The 20,533-nt window shown below is 39.9% G+C and overlaps 1 protein-coding gene across 2 annotated transcripts in view; it reads right to left on the bottom strand.

Moving 5' to 3' along the window:
• Positions 1-779: 779 nt before the first annotated feature.
• KIF16B (kinesin family member 16B) overlaps positions 780-20,533 on the bottom strand; it is a 137,520-nt gene continuing 117,766 nt past the window's right edge. For both annotated transcript variants that reach the window (XM_015620839.3, XM_015620838.3), the window contains one exon: positions 780-2,148. In XM_015620839.3, the coding sequence (XP_015476325.1) occupies positions 1,990-2,148 (159 nt within the window). In that variant the 3' untranslated portion in view covers positions 780-1,989. The remainder of the gene's footprint in view (positions 2,149-20,533) is intronic.

Here is a 20,533-nt window from a genome sequence, read left to right on the forward strand (position 1 = left end):
TTCTTTTTATATTTCATTTAGAGATGCTTATTAATGGAACCCAGTTATTTTTAAACACCATTACAGAATCACAGAAGGGCCTGGTTTTGAAAGGACCTTAAAAGTCCTCTAGTTCCAATGCCTCTGCCACAGGCAGGGACACTTCCCTTGGTGTTTCTCATCAGGTTTCTCACAGTCCCATCCAGCCTGGCCTTGAACACCTCCAGTGAAGGGGCTTCCCACAGCTTTTTGTGCAACTTGTTCCTGTGTGTCACCACCTTTATAGTCAAGAATTTCTTCCTAATATCTAATAAAAACAGCTTAAGGCCATTACCACTATTCCTGCATGCCCTTGTCCCTCTCCAGCCTTCCTGCAAGCTCCCTGTAAGTATGGGAAGGGGCTCTAGAAGGTATTCCCAGGCCACCAAATTTGTCAGGCATGATTTGCCTTTAGTGAAGGCATATTAGCAATCACCGATTACCACATTATTTACCATGAGCCTTAGCACAGTTTCCAAAAGGACCTGCTCCATAATTGTGCCAGGCACCAAGGTAAAACCAACTGGCCTGTGGTTCCCTGGGTCCTCCTCATTTCCCTTTTTAAAATGAGGGTTATGTTTCCCCTTCTCCAGTCAGTGGGAACTTCACCAGAGTGCCACCACTTCTTAAATATGATGGATAGTGCCTTAGACACTTCCTTGGCCAGCTCCCTCAGCACCATGGATGTATGTATCATATTAAATCTAGAACACTGCTGTTCCTATAATTTAGGCCGTGAAATAAAAATGCCACCAGTGTTGTTACTTTAACTTAATTTTTAATGACATGAAATACTTTGATTACCACAACATACCAGTGGTCAGTGATGTCAACTCAGAAAAAATCATTCACACTCTGAACAAATGGCACACAAAACTTACCTTTCATTATGCATTTTAATAACTGGAAGTTATTAAATTCTGATTTTTATACAACCAATAATACATTAACATGTACACATAATTCCAGTCACAGTGTATACATATTTTTGAATTTGCAGCAATATAAAAGGAGCTCTACCTGTATATACATGTGCAAGTCTGAGTAAGTCCTGAGTCATTTTAAAGTAGTATTATTTAAATCCTATAAATTTTAACTGATGCAAATAAACCTCAGGTTTTACAACTATTGTGAAGAAGCTATTTAAAAAACAATATATAGCACTTTGCATCAGCTTTGTGCATAGCTGTAAGCTCTGTACAGTGCAGAGTTTCCATTTACAGTCTGAATGATTACGAAATCTGAAAAGACGCTGACCATGTTGTTTGACAACAATTGCTTCCTTTGCTTCTTTTTTGGTGAGTGATTTGTTCTGCCTCCAAACAATCAAGCATGGAGGACTCTGACAGGGTTTAAATTATATTATTTCTGCTGCATATATTTTTGTAAGCATTCAAGTTACCCAGGCCCTTTAATTCTTCTGAGAAAAACTATACAATTATACAGTCAAATAGTTAAACAGTGTATCTGGAAGGGAAAGAAAATGAAACAACAGTGGAGTATGATCATTACCTTAAACATGACACTATGCTATAAGGAAACAAAGGATAGGATTCTTTAAGGAATAGCCAAAAGACTGCTCAGAAACCCTCTGTCAGCATGACACACGGCCATGGTAAACATGAAATGCTCTCAAACAGCCAGAACAAATTATCTGAGCAAATGAGAAGAAAGCACTGCTGCCAAGAAGGGGATCCAAAGTCATCACAAGAGTCAGAATCTTTGTACAGTATTAACAAACCAAACACAAAAATGTCTGTATACCCCATGCCAGGAGAATGCAGGCACTACCTTGAGAGCTGGACACAGGTTAGCATGGGGGTGTAGCTATCTCTAATTGGCGCTGTTTGGATTCAACTTTCCAGTTATGGAGGAGACACATTTTGTTTTTCTTTTCTTCATTCCTCTTGCACAAAAGTGAAGGCACCATTCCAAATGTACTCCTCCAGCATAAGGATCCTGGCCCAAAACTTAGCTGGTCCCATGGCTGCTGTAGTCAAAAACACCTTTCCTGAAGAAGGGTGAGAATTCACAGATGGTGTATTTTGACAATGTTAGCCCCACTTTATCAATGTTCAGTGGAGATGATGGAGATTTCAGCATTGCAGAGAAAAAGCTCCTGAGGTATTTCTGTGGAATGAAATGTAAAATGTCATAAGGTATGCTTGATCAAATTGATTACAACCATTTTGAAAAATTAAATGAACAGCAAAAAACCCCCAAAATATTTCCATGGGCTGTGAATAGTCCTTTCAATAACCATAAGCATTTATGCATTTATAAAACAGTCTTCTGAAATGTCTTAAAATATTAAGCTCAGGAAAAGCAGATAAGAAGTATTTCCCACTTCCTTCTTATGCCCAGCTTGGCAACTCTTTTTTTTCCTGTGGTTGTGTGATGCTTCCTGATTTACTCTGCAGTCATGTAATGCTTTCTGCTAATCATGACATGCTAATACTACTGTCTAGCATTACTGAGCACAGCAGGTACTGTGTTCCATTCTGCAGGATATTCACTACATATGGACACAAAAGGACTTCAAAAATATTTCCCTCATGAAGCTTCCACAATGCTTCCCTTGATTTGGGTTTGTTTTGATGAAGGCTATCTGCAGAAAGATTTGCATGAATTCCATATTATGTCAGAACCTACCAGAATCTTTTCATTGAATTGCTCCCAAAATTTCCTTTTTTTTTTTTTTTAAGTCTTACTAATGAGAAGCATGTGGGAGACACCTCCTTCCCTTCCCATAAGTTAATATTCACCACTGTGATATATCCACTGTGCAAATTGCAGTCACATTTGTACCTAGAGAAACTGGGGGAGGTACATTAACACAGTTTTTACAAACCTGATGAAGCTTCCGTCATATGTGGGTTCATTTAGCGTGACTTAATAACTTATAAATATAACTTTTGAACAAAGCACTCTAGGTTTGATCAGAGAGATACCACAAATGCATCCAGTGTCACCCAAACATCTGCAAAGGAAATCTCATCTGGAGCACAGGGATAGATTCCTTTTCTACACACAGAAAGAGATAACTTTAAAATCATTCACTAGTCTTGGATTCTGTGGGAAGTACATTCTCCTCTGAAGAACACAACATTTAGTTATTTGAATGCAGCAGCTATGGGGTCAAGGAAGTGGTTTGTTCAGGAAACTGTCCTAATTATTCACTCATTTCTCAAGAATTATTCCTCCAAACTACAACAACTATCTATTTAAGAAACCAGTTGTTTCAATATTACACAGAAAAGGAAAACAAATTTTAAAAAGCAAACAAAAAAAGCAGCGGAGACAAAAACTATTTTCTTGGCAGTTACATTTTCTATTTCATTCAGATCTGCCACAGGTTGTATTAAAGTTCATGAAAAAAAACTCATTACAAAAATGCCTTCAAGATGAACTGCAGTAGACTAACAGGCAATTGAAAGTGAGAAACAGAGAAACATTTTTCATAATTAGTTCTCAAAGGAGAGTTCTTTACAAAAAGTCCCAAACCAGTAATTCCTGAAGGATGAATATGGTAGAAAATCAAATGTAAAACATAGCATTCTGTTAGCATTTTAGCACTGTGCTGAAAAGTTACTGCAATAATTCTAGTTTATGACTACCAAAGGCTCAAAGGTACCAAAATATCTCACTGGACACTTCACAAGACCTATTGCATTCACCTTGATATGTATGGCCAGATAATTGTCTGTCATGCCTTTTCTGTAAATCCATTACTCATTGTTTTGGCATGATAGCTCTAATGGCAAAGTAAAAAATCCCTTTGCTCTAAGCATACACTTATGTGACACACTACGAACAGCAGGTAAACTTCTTTTCTACATCTGTGCTCCAAGCTGATGAGTGAATATCACAGGTTCTTTCTTTGAACACAAAAAAGATCCTTGGGAAAATGGAAACAAGCAGACCCTACCAGATAATGATGGAATTAATTTTGTATGAAGGTTTCCTGCCATATGGCTTGACATAATGTGCTCTTCAACAACCACCTCTGAACAAATTAGCCCTCTATTAAAACCCAGATCTGCATTTACCCTGTTTGCAATGCTGATATGTTAATATAGCCCAGAGCTGCTGTGCCCTTGACACAAAGAAGCTCTTGCTTCATTGAAATACAGGCTGCTCTGCCCAAAGATGCTGGCTGGGAGTGTTCCCCTGTAATGAGGAAACAGTGACTGTTGGCAGAAGCGCTCACATCACAAGCATTGATCAAAGAGCTGTGGCAGGGCACTACAGGACAAGGCTGTTCTGTCCTGTTGGGTGCAATGGACAGCAAAGTGGAAGAGGAGAAAAAGAGTGCTCCTTGCAATGTATGGAAAGATGCTTCCCAAATTCAGATGTGACAAGGAGAGGACTAGGGTCACAGCAAGCTGGGAGGGCAGCAGCACATCAACACCAAGTGCCAGAAATGTCAAAAAGCTCTTTAGAGATACAGAAGGGATTCAGCATGGACTTCATTGCAGCCCAGGAAGCCACTGACTGGCCAGCAAGGCTGCATGAAGGGGTCTCTTTTGCCAGCACTCAGTGGATAGGAGGAGAGATGTTTTCAAATCTTTTGTATTAAAATCCATTTCCTGCATCACATACAATTTCTGTCCATTTACAGAACTCTTTTGATGTGTCCTTGAAAAAAAATTTCTTAGGAGAGACTGGAGAGTTCAGGATACCTTCACAGGTCCAAATTTTATACAAATTAATGATGTGATTTCCTACTGATAGCAACATTATCCCTGGCATGCAAAGCATTGTGTAACAGCTACTAGGTTTGCATGATTATCTTGGAAAGGAAAAACTAGTTAACTGCCAAAATATTCCAACGTGCTTGGTTTTATTACTCATTTTTGTTTGTTAGACTCTGGCCATTTGTTCTGGATTATTTAGTCTGGTAATCAGTGTTCTTCCAAATGCACTTTGGAGTTTCATTTCACTAATAGCATTTGACCTGCTATGCTGCTGGTTTGCTGCAGAATATCCTAATTATATGTTTGTAAACGTCTCTGTGTGAGGGCACAAGTCTGTGGCACTGTAGCAGAGATGTAAAATGGGAAACTTACACATCAATCATGTTGGTTGTTCTGGCTAAACACACACTCAGGAACACCAGTTTAGAGAATGAAAATACTCTGCATGTACAAAACAAGGATAGAAAGCCAGGTTAAAAACTAATCCAGAATAGGAAAAGCAGTGGTGTTTGCCCTCTCCGAAGGCAATACAAACTTCAAGCCCTCTAACTTAAAATTTATGATGGCTGTACCTTCAAGTTTTAACTTTGCAAAAGAAACTAAACTGGAAAAAGTGGTATGAGGCACAAAGGCTCTTCTTTCTTTACCTAGTCTGAGTAGTTTTCCCTCCCTTTTAATTATGCAAATAGCAAAATGGAAACCATTTAAAAAGCTTATTAAACATCCTTTTAATAGGGTTCACCTTTTTAGAAGTAGGCCAGTGTTCATCTCGTGCTCAATTCATCAGCACAACAAAGTCATTCTAACCATTTCTGCACTACTTTGTGATGTGGGGACTTCATAATTTTATACATTTTAATGTAAAGCCATAACTTAATTTAAAGTTATTAAAGTTACTACAATCAAAAAGCTTTCTGAAATGTGAAAGTCTTCTTATCATCCTTTCAATTGTGGCATATTAAAGGGGAATTCAGTTCAGTGACATTGTTCCCCTAATCCATTACTAACAGTGATAGCCTCAGAGACCAATAGCAGAGCTTAGCAAGAATTGGATTTTTTCATTAAAATGTGGTGTGTTTAAAAACTCATCAACTCTGGTACTTTCAGAAAGTGAAAACACTTCAAGCTTTTACTTTCATACTACTATTTCTAGCAATTTCCTGAAAAAAGTCAGTGCTTAAAATACTTCAGAAGTTACATTTTTAAATCGGCATTAGAAATACCACCTGCTAATACATGCCAGAGCTGAAAGCACCAGAAAGTTTAATAAGATAAACCTTACAAGGCTTTGGGGACTTTTTTAGGCAATAGCTTCTTTTCTGTGAAGCAATACCACCTTTTCAAGACATACATGTCAATCTGACAATCAAAAGCTTTACCACAAGGTCACAGAAGGTCACTGGTGACAGAGGCAGGGCTAATTAACTTGCTCATCTAACTTCTAACATAGTCTCCTCTTTCCCTTTAATATAGATGCTAGTTCCTCCCAGCACCTATCACATAATTATTCTGTTGACTAGTGTTAAGTGCTGCAGGCTTGAAATCACATCTTGGTTTGAATTATCCACAGAACAAAATATACACAGGTATCACAGGTCTTTCTATAGGATACAAATCTGATAACCAAAAAAACCCCCAAAGCCAGACAGATTGAAGCATATTCCCTGACTCTAAAAGATCACATTATGTCGTAATTAGGTATTTGCAAAGTCAGCTCTTCCCAGGAAAGACTCTCCCCCAAAGCAAGCTAAGAGGCACATGATTCGGTTCCAATCTGTGATCACAAAAACAAGGATCTGTTTAAAAGACAAGGCATGCAAAGACAACCTGCTGGGATGCAGAAATGGGAGGGCATGTCCTCCTGCATCTGTTCCTAAAAAGAAATTGTTGGGCATATGCAAAGGAAAATCGACACTTGGAGATCCTTCTCCGAATTAATCAACTTTCTCTGTTTCAGACATTTCCATTGATGTGTTGAAAAGAAAAAAAATACTTTCCAAGGTGTTTCTGCAAAATACCAAATACTGCAGAAATGCTGGCTATTGTGTCTAACTACATCCTACTGCCAAAAATAAAGCTGGGCTGAAATGGCACTGACAAATGGTGGTGTCCCACAGAGACTTCAGGTTGGCAAAAGGCCCTGTCTAGAGATGTGTTTTGTACAGAACGCGGTTAGAAAATATCCAAGTTACCAAGAAAAACAGGATTCAAACTTTTCATTGGATCTGCTTCTTCCTTGAGATTTTTTTTTTTCCTTTTTTGATTTTTTTTTTGGTTTTTTACTGGCAAAGAAGAATTAAGACACTTTACAGAGAGATAAGTTAGTATTGGAATGCAGAAGATGGAAACTCTTAGGAAAAGGACTGCAAGCTAAGTCAGCTCTGCCTTACCCAGGACATGCATCACATCTCAATCACCACCCAGGACTGGATTATCTGGGTCGGGTATGGAAGACAAGGACAGCCATTAGCCACAACACAGAAAATTCATTTACAAACTGAGTTCCAAGGGAGCAGGTTTTCTTATGTGAAATATTACATGCCAAGACATATTCAAGCTATCCAAACTGAGGTGTTCTGGAGGCAGTGATCCCAGCAGGCTCCTCCTACAGTCTGCAAGTACAGCTCAGCCCTGCAGGTCACAAGTCAGTTCACCACAGTTAAGCTTCCCCCTTATGTCTTCCTCTCAAACCATCTACCTTTCCCTCTGGGGCCTACCTAAGACACAGGGAACTTTTCTCCCATTTGTTGCCTAAAAGATGGGAATGATGATACTTAAGAGAGACAAAAGATGTGGCCACAATGGGGAGGAGGGGGGAAGGTGTGCAGTTGGCTGCAGTCTCTTAGCTGGGGGGTTTTCTCTTGGGAAGTGCAGAGATACTTTGAGACTTGACTAAGCCTGGGGCTAGCTTCAGAGCTTCAGCTCTCTCTCTTTCTCTCTCTCTCTCAGAGCAAAGGAGAGATGGTTGTGGTCTTGGTGCTGGACTGCAGCTACAGGAAGAATTCAATGCTACTGCTGAGTTTTGCCCTTCACTGCTTCTCCTTACCTTGCATAAGCCTCTGCCCACAAGAGGGCCATTGAACTGAGACCTTTTCACTACCCAACCTCACTGGGTCTCTCCCTTACCACCTGCTTAGGTGCCTCAGGGGAAACCCGTGACTCTCCCCCTCTCCGGAGGGAATATCTTCTGGCTGTTTGCAGGAGCCTGGCTGCCACTGCTCAGTGCCATGCTTTCTGCTGCTTTGGGGTTTTTTTGTGCTACACTTTAACTCGACACCCCATGTCTGCCCAGACCTGCTGCTCCTGCCACTGCTTCAAGGTTTTTGCTACATTTTGTTTGCCACCCTGGGTCTGCTTGCCTCTGCAGTTCCAGTCCACTGCTCAGAAGTCCCTGCTACAGTCCAGCTCACCACACGGAATGGCTCTGGGACCGGCTGCTCCCTGTGGGTTTTGTAAAGGGAGCCAACTCCCCTTTTCTCTGTCGCTGGAGCCGCCATTCCCGTGTGAGGGGAACGCGGCCGAGCTGGCGGCACAGCGCCCCCTGGCGGCGCGGGGGAACCATCGCACCCGCCCTGCCCGGCCGGGAGCCACCAGCGCCCCTGGCGGCTGCGAGCGGAACTGCAGCCAGGGGAAAGCGCCCGCGGCCGGGAGAGCCTGGGACTGCGTTTGTGGTTCTGCTTGTTGTTTGCCCAGTTATGTATTTTACTATATACTATATATATACATACATATATATATATATATATGCATACTCTAGTAAAGAACTGTTATTCTTTTTCCCATATCTTTGCCTGAAAGCCCTGTAATTTCAAAGTAATAACCATCTGGAGAAAAAGGAAGGTTCCCACCTTCCTTGGCAGACACCTGGCTTTTAAACCAAGACACTGAGGCATTAGGACTGAGTAAGGGCTAGCTTAAGTAGTTTCAGATCCATTTCTGGATTTATTAAATTTGAGCAAGCAAGGGAAGAATTTGCAGATAGCAAGACTATAGAATATGAGGTACCACTGCATTGGAGGATAGCAGTTCAAAAGGATGGGGGACCATACCAGATTACAACTATTATCTTCACCTCCACCAATTCCAGATTCAGGTCAATTCTCCATTCACCAGATATAACTTGCTCAGAAACATTTTGGTCTTTCGTGGGCTTTTTCTAATAAAGAAAACATGAAGCTTCAATTCTTTCCCCCAGCACCTTGACATATATTGCAAGATATTACAAAGCAGATTTGAGTAAAGTATGTGAGCAGAACAGCATGTGACATTCAATATCCCAAGTATTTTAGGACCCTCAGGAAGTACCTAATGTCACCTGTGTATCAGGTGGAACACATTTATCTCCTGCACATATCCTAAGGTCATTCTATGCAGTTATGATTTCAGTGCAATGGGAAAAACACTTACTGCCAGGGAGACTAGCTGGTGCCTGAAGGATCTTATTTCTGTGGAAAAACTTGGAGAGAAAACATCAATAATGATGATGGGATCACCTGGCCCATTATCTTTTGCTTAAAGACAAGGATGGCTGGGTTCTCCTTACAAAAAACCCTGCAGAATTAGACACTGTCAAAGCTCTGCAAAGCTTCCTTGAAGAGCTAAATCTGACAACTGCCTCCAGAATGTTACTGTCCCTGCTGCCAGAGACCTTGCTCAAGTTGCAGACGATTTGTGTTCACACTTTTTAGGAGAATAGAGACAGATCCATATGTCTGAAAATGGCAAGTCACCACCACAATAGTCACATTGATGCTGGCTAATTTTTTTTCTTTTATATATTTTCTGTATTACATATATATTTGTAGCCTATTATTGGATTCATAGGTAGTTTTCCCAGTACTCTTTCCTGCCTTAATAAGCAAAAAACACATTCCAAAGCCCCTATCCTATCTTGGTTCCTCATAGGAACCAAGGCCAAAAACAGCTCTTCAGGACATATTTTTTCATAAACTAGTTCAGTTTCCATCTAAGAGGGGATGATTTAGAAGGGGCTTGAACTGGCGGGGAATTGCATCACCACTTGTGCTCCTAATTGGTGATTTTTATCAATTATGCTGATTTTCTAAATTTACAAAAATGGTATTCACCCAGTGAGGGTGGGCTTTTGTGGACATTTTTCATATCTGCCCCTACAGGCCTCCAATAAAGATCAGGCTTTATACTACCTCCTACACTAATACTACCTCAAAAGTGTGTGTTGTTTCATTTATAGGTTCTTAAGGCATCAACATTGTAGCAATAGAGGGAGGAGTTATTTGCTTGCTTGGCAGGCATTAATTAGCCTCAAGGCAGCATGAACACAAATCAAGATTAAAGGATTGGCTCATTTTAATCAAACCCTTCCTGCTCATTTTGATTAGGTCTAATCAGAAGCAAGGCTTTTTACAGGTAATGCCTAGTAGCCAGCAAATAAATAAATAAATAGACTGAGAACATCCCAATCAGTATCACCGTACCCTGCGCTTGCATGTCTTTACAAGTCTACATACAACTCCAACACCCACACCAATTTTCCTCTAAGACAAATTCTACATTGTGAGTTTCCCTTAACAGAAATAATGCAAGTAGGACATTATGCTAGATCACTTTTTTAAAAAAAAATTTACTAGTAAACATCTTGCCCATTTGACTATGACAGAGTCAAACTCTTTACTTTTTATAGACTGAAGCTGTTAGCTAAAAAGCTACATGGGAATAGATGAGATTGAAAGCTGCTACCAAAAATGTAATATAGCTCTGTCCTGGGGTAATCCATAATTTTATTTTATTCCTTATCTATCTGCAGCCCCCCTCCAAAATTGTTACTGTACCTTTAAGACCTTACAAACGAGAACCCTATGTGTAGAGGGGTTGTTATTGTGAATGCTTTTAAAATTGTCACTCTTAGGCAGCTTCCAGTTATTTTGCAATGTGGTATTTGCTTTGTGGGCTACCTGGTCTTTGCTCAGGCAAAGGCTTTCCTTCACTTTCTGGGTTCTCTTTTCAGTTTTTTTTCCTTGGCTCATAGAGTTAGCCATTTTGACCTGCCCTGGGGCAAATTCCACAGGCACCCACCTGTTGCCACTCCACTCCAAGCTGCCCCAACTCGTCAATGATGCCTGACCAGAGAGAGGACCACAAGTCATCCAAGCCCAGACACCTTGCCTTGCCTGCCCTGTCATCTCTTGCCACAAGGAATCTGAAGTCCCTCCATGAATTCCAGCCCTCGATCTGGAGAATACCAGTTGGACCTCCAGTTTTTTGGGGAAATAAGCAGAGTGGGGATGGGCATGGGAGGAAGACTCACCACCTTTCCCTTTGTCCTTCGAACCATGCTCTTGGCTGCAGAGCACCAGCTTGGGGGACAGAGGATGTCCCCTCAGCATTTTCAAATCTCTATTCATTCTTGGGGGGTCCACAAGATTTAGCAATTTTGTATGTAGCATTAATCTACCATTATTTTTTGTCTGTTGCTCTTCTGCTTGTTACTAAACTGTTATTTCTTCACTTATCTAATAGTATCTTGTTCCTTATTGGTGAGAAGGGATTGTTTGAACCCTTAAGGGGAGACAAGTCATTCCAGAGTGCTGTAATTAAAATTGTCTCAAACCAAGTCAAATCTAGTGCCCAACTTAACAGGGAAAAAAAAGAAAGTGAAAAAATAACACTCTTGTCCCAAATTCCTTGTATTGGGTACAACACTCACTGTCACCATGATACCCACTTTAATAATGGCTTTCTGGCACTTAGGTATGTATACTTATCCATTGATATTGACAATTCTGCCCACATCAGGGACACAAACCAGAATTGCTGTGTTGATATACTCTGTGACAATAATGTATGAAAAGATTAACATCAGAGGTAATGAGAATTACTCTTTGGGATGTGCATTCTCTGCTCTTTTTCTCTGTCCAGGTCTCAGCTGCTTCTTTTGGGGTTTATTAATAATTGCACCCAGCCAGCTGTGGGGGAAAAGTAGAAGATAATTTTTCCCAGCCTTTTACCTCCTTCTCTCCCTTCAGGTCTGACATGTCACATTTGAGAATATTCAGTAGCCTCTGAATGTTAAAGACATCACATTTTTGTTTTTAATTATGTTAACTTTCCTTTATATAGCCTACAGCATGTTTAGAATCAGAGATGAGATTTCCAGAGAGGTTGTCCAGAGGTCCACCACAGTAGTGGAAAATTCTGAGTGGTGTGGGATGTGGGAAGATATAGGCCAAGCCCTGAAGAAATTCTCTGCCCTAATAATTTGGAACTTTCCTCCTGAATAAATTCAGAATCCAGCTGAGGGGAAGAAATATCTGAAAAAAAATTGTAATGAGAGGTGTAAAGAGAAGGTTATTGAAATGTGCTGAGCCCTGGTTAATGCTTATCACACACTGCTCATACAGCAGCAGGTACAGCCAGAGGGGCAGGAGAACAAATCAGCAGACACCTTGGTCACTCAGTCTGCAGTTAAACCAGAAGGGCAGCCTCAGCCAATAGCAACTTCCCCTGTCCAGAGAAGGAAATCTAAAACCAAATCCGTTTGCCTGATGAATGATGGGGAGCCAGGACCCTCACAGCCAGCAGAGGAATCAGAAACAGAAATAATCACTGAGTCTTTGTGCTTAGAAAGTCTTCACTATCTGAGAAAAATCTCACCTGATGGCCTGACAAGTCATTATTAAGTTGGTTGATCTGAGTCTGGAACACCACAGGCGATGGTACAGTTTTGGACAGCACTGAAGCAAGGCACTTGGGATTCCTGCCATATGATCTGCAGGAATCTAAGGGAGGCCTGAACCTCTCAGACTCTGGACACAGCTTTTAATAAGTATGAAGGAGAGATACCTTTGCCCAGAAGATCTCCAGCTGCAGCAAGGCCTTTGGAAGACCATGGAGCAAGGAACCCAATGCTTGTGAGAATTGGCTGTGATAGAGACCCTTCTTTCAGATGACAACCAAACCACTAAGAGTCCAGAACTGGTAAAATGTACAACACTGATATGGCTCAAACTCTCATAACTAGGGACACAAGCCTATGCCCTAACACCACTGCAGTGGATTGAGGAGGATGAGACAATGTATGAAAAGGAGGTTTTGAGTATATGAAGACCCTGTAGACAGCCCGACAGAAGCACAAATGTCATCTGTGGAAACAGACCTGACAGAGCATATGTGGAAATTGGAAGACAGGATTGCAGAGACTCATCAGAAATTCAGCAAGGAACTTAAGGAGGGCCTTCTTCAAGTCTTGTCAGTACATACCCTGAGCCCCTTTCATCAGCAGCAAACATCCCCCAGGATGTAGGGAGAGGGGGTGCACCCCACAAGCTGACTTGTGGTTCTTTCCATATGAGCACGAGGAAGACATGAGAAAACGGGATAGAAATTCTAGGGGGACTTCTGTCCTGGCAGCACAGGTACATAAACTAAAGGAGAAAACTATTAACAGAGAGAGTTCCACCAGAATGAATGTAGCTCCAGTTTCCCAAGAGAAACTTCTACAGACATATGAGTCATGGACCAAATGAACTCTGTCCATATCTGGGGGATGGTCAGTGACCACTGAAATTGTATTTGTATATAGTTATATGTAGATATGTATAGATATATGTGTTTACAGTTGAAATGTATTAATTTGGGCATTAATCAGACAATATGGGATAAGGGGTGGAATGTCCTGGGGTAGTCCATAATGTTATTGTATTCCATAACTATCTGCACCCTCCAGTGTTGTATCATAAGACTCTACCAAAATTAGAACCTTGTGTGTGGAGGGGTTGTTATCTTGGGTGCTTTTAAAACTGTCACTCTCAGGCAGCTTCCAGCTTTTTTTTGCCACAGGGTATTCACTTTGTGGGCTATCTTGTCTTTGTTTAGGCAAAGGCTTTCCTTTTCTTTTTGGGTTCTCTTTTCATTTTTTTTCCTCAGCTCAGAGAGTTAGGAGTTTTGAGCTGCCTTGGGGTGAACTCCACAGGTGCCCTCCATAAAACACTCCTTTGGGCATGTTCAGAGGTACCTAAATGACTTTGGAACTAAGCAGGTAAGAATCAAGCTTCTTTAAGCAGCTAAATTGCACTAAAAAAATACTGGGACTGACGTTTTCAGCCTCTTGGAAAAGTCTCTCTATGTTTTTCACGCACAGAATAATGCATGTTTCTTGAATCAGAGTTAGTTTCCTCCAAAACTGTACAGGTGAAGCATATTTTACCTCTGTATCTCCAGAAGTGCTTGACTGACACTAAAATTTCATTTTACCCAAGGTGGTACTGAAATTTACTCAAATTCATATACCTTTTTGAATTTTCTTAATGTGCAAGCATTCTGAGAGATGCCAGTTATGATTCAAGGTAAAACTGCTCTCTCAGGTTTTCAAAACCCAAACTATTCATTATAGCTATTTGGAGCATTTTTCTGTGCAAGTCTAATGGTATGAGCACATTATACTGAATTACTATAAAGCCACATCAATTGAATTAACGTCTGAAATCAGTCTACGTCCCAAATTACAATCTTACTCTGCCTAAAATTTGTTTCAAATCCACAGGACTTATTATTTCTTACAATGTCTGCATGCTAAAAGCTTACATTTATTGGCTTTAGGCAGCTCCAATGGAAACTGAATTGTAGGCTGGCAGGGAAGCAAAAAAAAGGCAGCAAGGGCTATGATTTACAGGTGGTCTATCAGTGTGAGCCTTGTTTGGGAAGTGAATGGCCATACTGAAAAGGATCAAAACAGACCTGACTAGTGAAGGAAACCAATCTTTTCTCCAGTCCACAAGTCAAAACAAGTCCTGTCAAAATTCATTTAGAAAGAACGACAGGACTGAATTTAGCACACATCCCAGGGCCGGTAGTGACAGTGCGTCGTCATCTGCTGGAGTGGGCTTGGCAAACACCTACCAAACAACTTGACATGCATCAGCCTCTGCTTCCTCTGGGGAAATCCCAGGCTGGAGGATGACTGATACAGTTGCTTTGGAAAGGGGTAACACCGAATTCAACCCAGTGTCCTTCACTGAGCATTCCTTTTATTCTGTATCTGCCTACACCTGGATGTGCAGAGCCTTTAATAGAGACTGCAATGAAGGTACACATCTTCAAAACTTGATTTGTAGGAATATGTTGGGAAATTTATTCCATCCTGACAGCAAAACACATTAGGATGTGGAGCTAAACTGCAGCTCAAACTATATATTGTCCTATTTTCTAAACCTACTAAATCATGATACACATACCTCCTTATTTTTCTGATACTCTAAATATCTAAATATCTAAAAAGGAAAGGGAAAAATAAAAAGGCCTTCAAATTGCAAATCCTATTTAGTTATTTGGTTGTAATGGAGATAAACATCAGATCACAAAAGATAATTTTTGAGGTAGGGACCTGAAGCTATACACTTAAAGAAACACCAAAATTCTTCTAAAGAGATACATATATTATGCCACATTTTCTCTAGTAAACTCTGCAGAGGGCTTCAGACCTGATTTTGAATTGGGCCCAGAGTTTGAGCAAATGAAACCAAACTTACCATTCCTTTTGCATCCAGTAGCCTGTCGAACCAGAGCTTAAAATGAACTCATCCACAAAATAACCTCAGGCTATTGTTCCTTCTAAATGACCATCTTTATCATGTGTTTCTATTACAAGAATAATGTCTTGCATTGTTGCAGGCTACCTGAAGGTCTACAGTATTTAATCAAAGTAACGTTTCATTGGTATGGCTTCAGCAGCTTACCTATGTGAAGTTCTGCTTCTTTGTATCTAGTGACTGTAGCCAATAAGTAAAATTAATTGTATTTATTAATTTTTTGGAGCCAACAGGGTCTCACACAAGAAGCAGAACCACTCAAAAAAAGATTAAATGCTTTGCTGCTGAGAGCTGCTGCAGCTCCTCTTTGAGGGTTGATGCTTCAAAACCAGAAAAGCCATGTGCCTTGGGCTGCCCTATTGACAGATGGGAACCTGATATGTGAACTTGCTCTCAGATGGCTAACTGCAAAATCTTACTGCCTGCCAGCAAGACTTCAGTGCTGTTGTGGAAAAGCAGTTATTTTTGTTCTTAATTTTTTCAGTGGTTAATAGAGGTTATGAAAGGCACCTGGTGCAGACTGATTGTATCTAAGTTAGAAAATTATCTATGACATGGATTTCATATAACTGATATTCACAGTATGGCCCAGCCACACATGTTCTCTTGTCTTTGTGGAGGCATCTATACCCTCTCCTTCCCTGATACCACTGCAACCCTTTTATTTAATTTATCTAGTGAGAAATTAAAGCCATCACTCCAAAAGAGTGTGTTCTGTAGTTCAGACTATGGGTATGAGACAATCCTTTCTAGGATTATCAAACACCAACATTTGCAGCAGTTTGCTTTTGCACCAGTAGTGCTACCGGTGTGCATTCATACCTGGGAAAAAAGAGAAGTGTTTCCTTTTATTTTCCAATAAGTATCAAATGTATTCTGAATGTGTTCTGAAGTCCATCTTATCTAGCTTCTGCTAAGAACAGTATTTATCACCACAAAGTCAGGGGCAAACATTCATTCTTCAAGAGTCAGGCTGCTGAGCAGCTGCATAAAGCTCCTTTTAGAAAGTTTTGGTATTAGGGATGTTGCAAACTGACGCCTGTGTCTAATAATTTCCTTTTAGTAATCACTTTGAGCAAACATGTATACAGTAGCTTTGAAAGGTCTTCATGACTCGTGTCAGACAGGAAAAAATAAAACAGAATTGGTAACTCTAACCCAACTGGATAGGATTTTTGCAATATAAACATCAATTCACCTATAGCTAGCACAGATTCTCTCAGTTAAATATATTTAGGAATAGGGCAGTGAAACAAAGACTTGTGGGGAGCACTACTGAAGTTCACACTGAATATTCAGGTGATGAATAATCTAAAATCTCAGTAAAATGTTTCTGTCCTCGTGACTTCAAGGAAAACCTCAAGGTCTGAGGCAGATTCAAACATTCTGTTTGCTCAAATTTGTTGACAAATATTTTGAGGGTGTTTTTCTTCTCAGATGTTTCTACTGCTGGCTTCCACCAAGGTGTTAATTCAAAAACTAGTAAGACACTTAAATAACAAGAATCAATCCAAGTTCAAGAAAAATGTGCTATTTCCATTATTTCACCTTTTCCTTAAGAACCAGATTCCTGGAGCCATCTCAGCATAATGTGACTTTTAAAGGGGAAACATGGCATGGCTAAAGTTAGAGACTTACTGAAAAAAAAACCCAACCCTAGAAATCATCACCCTACAAAGGAACTCAAGTAAAAATACAAACTAAAAACCTAAACAAAGGATTTGACTTCTAAGTTAGTCTAATTTTGGAAGGTTAATTTTGGCTAAAGGTAACAGCAATATTTCAGCCAGTCCAGTGTCTACAATACTTTCCCCAGACAGTTCTACAGACTGGATGACAAAATTGAATTATGCAGCTCATTCAAGATTTATTTCTGCCTCTTGCATTAACACCTATGATGGAAATACTCATCAGCAGACATCAGGAAGTGAGGAGGTTAAGGACAATTATATTATTAATTTAAAATAAATTGAGCATGTCTATCTTTTAAAGAGGTTCAAAGTACCAAGAAAAAGAGCAGAGCCAAGGCCAGGAAGGTGCATATGCTTCCACAGATCATGACACAGGCTCACATTGCCATACTGTTAGCAGGTTGGCTTTTGTTCCCTGAGTTCTGTAAGTGGCAGCAAAAGACAACACATGACTCCTACTAACTGCTGAGCTTTATTTCTAGATAACAGACCACAGGATATTCTGAGTTGAAAGGGCCTCACAAGGATCAAGTCCAGCTCTTAATGGAATGGCCAGTCTGGGGATGGAACCAACAACCTCGGTGTTGCCAGCACCACACTCTAACCAACTGTTGATCCCTAAAAATTCCATCAGGGATTTTGTTTGTTTCTCCCTTAGCTGTCTGCAAACCAACCTGAGGAAATGCAGCCCTGAGAACAGGGAAGAGAAAACAGTGAACAGAGACAAGGAGATACACTAAGGCTTCTGAGAGTTTTTGTTTTCCTTTAAGCAACAACCCATTTGGATTTTGTTGGCATAACAACAGTTTTTTCCTAAACACACTGATGGCAGCAAGGGCAGGAAAGAAAGCCTAGTGAGTCCATGAATGCAAAGCTTCTGACTAAAGAGTCAAGAAAAACAGCTCAATCTGCTTTGTCAGCTTAGACCCCTGCCCAGTTTCTCTGCTGCACAATGGGAAAACAGGGCTAAAAGTAATCCTCATTACTACAACAAAGCATGAGACTAAGAGAAGAAGAAAAAAGAATAATCAGGGGAATTATATGATACAGAAACACAGTATCCACAGAAGCTGGGATTTCAGGACAATTTCTTTTTAGTGTCATTCACAGACCTAGCAACTCACTAAGGAATAAAAGATACTTTGCAGTTAAAACAGGAATAGATACATTCACTGACTCAAGTATTTCTTGTGGTAAGTACTTCCTTTACAAGCTTTTCCTTAAAAAAATATGAAAAAATGAATACACATCATCTGAATTCACTTTAAAAATGGATCCTATACTCTTATCTACTGATTTCTATTTGCAAAAAAGGATAGATGCACACTAACTTCTGTTCATTAACTTTACTCAAAAGACTTCTTGGCTGTTTCATTTAAGGTGGTTTTAATCAAGCAAGGTTGGCTCTGAAGTGAAATTACGGTCTTTAAAAAGCAAAACAATTAATTTAGAGTTTTGCCCTGCAACAGGTCCCTGATGAAAAGCTAAATTAATAGATTGCAATAGGGTATTTTGGGTTGATAATTTTAAATATAATTTAGATGTTTTCTCTTAATATGTATAGGCAAAAACTTGCACATTATTTTCCAAAACTCTATGGTAATGTCAAATACAATTCAAAAGACTTGATACCAACAAATGCCAAAGCAAAAGTGTTTACAGGGCAACTAAATATCATGCTGGAGATCAAAGTTGAGTCCTCAAGTTCATCTCATACAAAAATACTTCATGTAATGTGCTTTCCTACAAACAAGGCATTGTGAAGCTTTTGGTTAGTTAGCATTTGTACCAGCTAGGATAAATAAAAGAACTTAATGTTATACACAAACCTTGAACTTACTGTGATTTAAAAATCACAATCCTAATAATTTGGGGCTCTCTGGATTCTTTTACTCTAAGTAATTTCACCTCCATTATGATTAAATATTCCCACTTCTAAACCCAGGCTGAAATAAGGTAACACTACATCTCAATCTTCAAACAAAGCAAACTCTGCAAAAGGCAGCCCCCCTGATTCTAGTTGTCTGGAAAAGTACCAAAACCACCACTGCTCTTCTCAGTACTTCTATTGTGGCAAGAATCCTAGAGATGATGTGTAGGAAAAAATAAATTCTTCCTAAACCATCTTGCAAAGGGACAAATCTAATTAGGCATAAGGAACTGCAGTTGCTAAGAGATGACCTGTGGGGAGCACTGAACTACCCAAAGCTATTTCAGTGCAAGAAGTTCAGGAAAAATGATATGGAGTTCCACCCTATTCAAGATGCATGAATACCTAATGTAAAAACTGGAAGAGCAGAGCAATTTCTTTATCACCATCACTAAGATGACCTCTCCACTAGTAATCTTACATAACAGAATATTTGTTCAGAACAATTATTGGACTGGTATTTCAGGCTGTCATTTATTTTCAGTCAATCAAATCAGCTTAGATGCTGAATAAAAATATACATTTGTGTTGGTCTGCTAGCTGTGCTTTGCCCTTTCTAATAATGCTAAATTAGCCATTAGCTCTTGACTAAGCAAGCAGAAAACCAAACAAGCTTTTATATCCTACTACAGCTATCACCTACAACACCTATGAAGCTTGAAAGAGATTGCAAAGTGTTTCCAGCAAATAATGAAAAAGGATCAGGTGTGAAAGTCAACTGAATACAGGCCATGTTTCTACTTGATACCAAGGTCTAACCCTCTCACCACCTCCCACCTGACCAAACTCCCATATGAGAAACACACTGCAGTCAAAAAGCCAAGGACCCAAGTCCCTCACAGAGAAAATCCCTCCATTTACTACTTTCTCATTATACACTGATGCATGCTCAAGGCTCACACCGGATTGAAAGCCACAAGGCATGAACACCCAGTATTTGAAACAGAACTGGTGCCTGGGCCATCTGCTACTTCTGCAGTGTAATTGCCACTTTCACAGCACAACTCAGATGTTCTTTGAGCCTTCAAAGCATTACATGACCTTGGAAACCATCACTGCTTAGGTGGTTTCTCTCACTCTTCACCAAGAAGGCTGCAGCTGTGTGAGCTCTCCAGCTGTTGGCAAAGCCAGAGCAAACCACTGCAACATATGTAGTGAAAATACCATGATTAGCTTGTTGCATTGAATTCCTCATGGCAGGGATAGTAACATTTGCTTGGCTCCTTGTCCTCTTTATCTAACTTTCCTTTAGCCACAGGGCATCTTCAGTTTATCAACACTGTGAGTTGTCAGGACTACTGAGTGGAATGGCCAAGGGGCATATGCCAAAACATATTCATGTGAACAGTTGTCATATATTCTTATGCTTGAAAAATATATAGGTAATAAAGTTTTAATGACCTAATTTAGTTAAAATAGATACAATATAATTTTAAGTTAAAACCTGGCTATAGAGCTGTAAGTATTACATGGCCACAATCAAAGCATTGCTATACACTGCAATTTTAACATTAGAATCATTACAATAAAATCTGTTAGTAAACCAATGGAAGGTCAGAAAGATTACAGGATTAATATTTTTACTGGTACAAAAGTATGCAAATTGAGTACTAGACTGGAATATGGGCATGC

Source organism: Parus major, chromosome 3, assembly GCF_001522545.3.
Source record: "Parus major isolate Abel chromosome 3, Parus_major1.1, whole genome shotgun sequence".
Taxonomy (NCBI): domain Eukaryota; kingdom Metazoa; phylum Chordata; class Aves; order Passeriformes; family Paridae; genus Parus; species Parus major.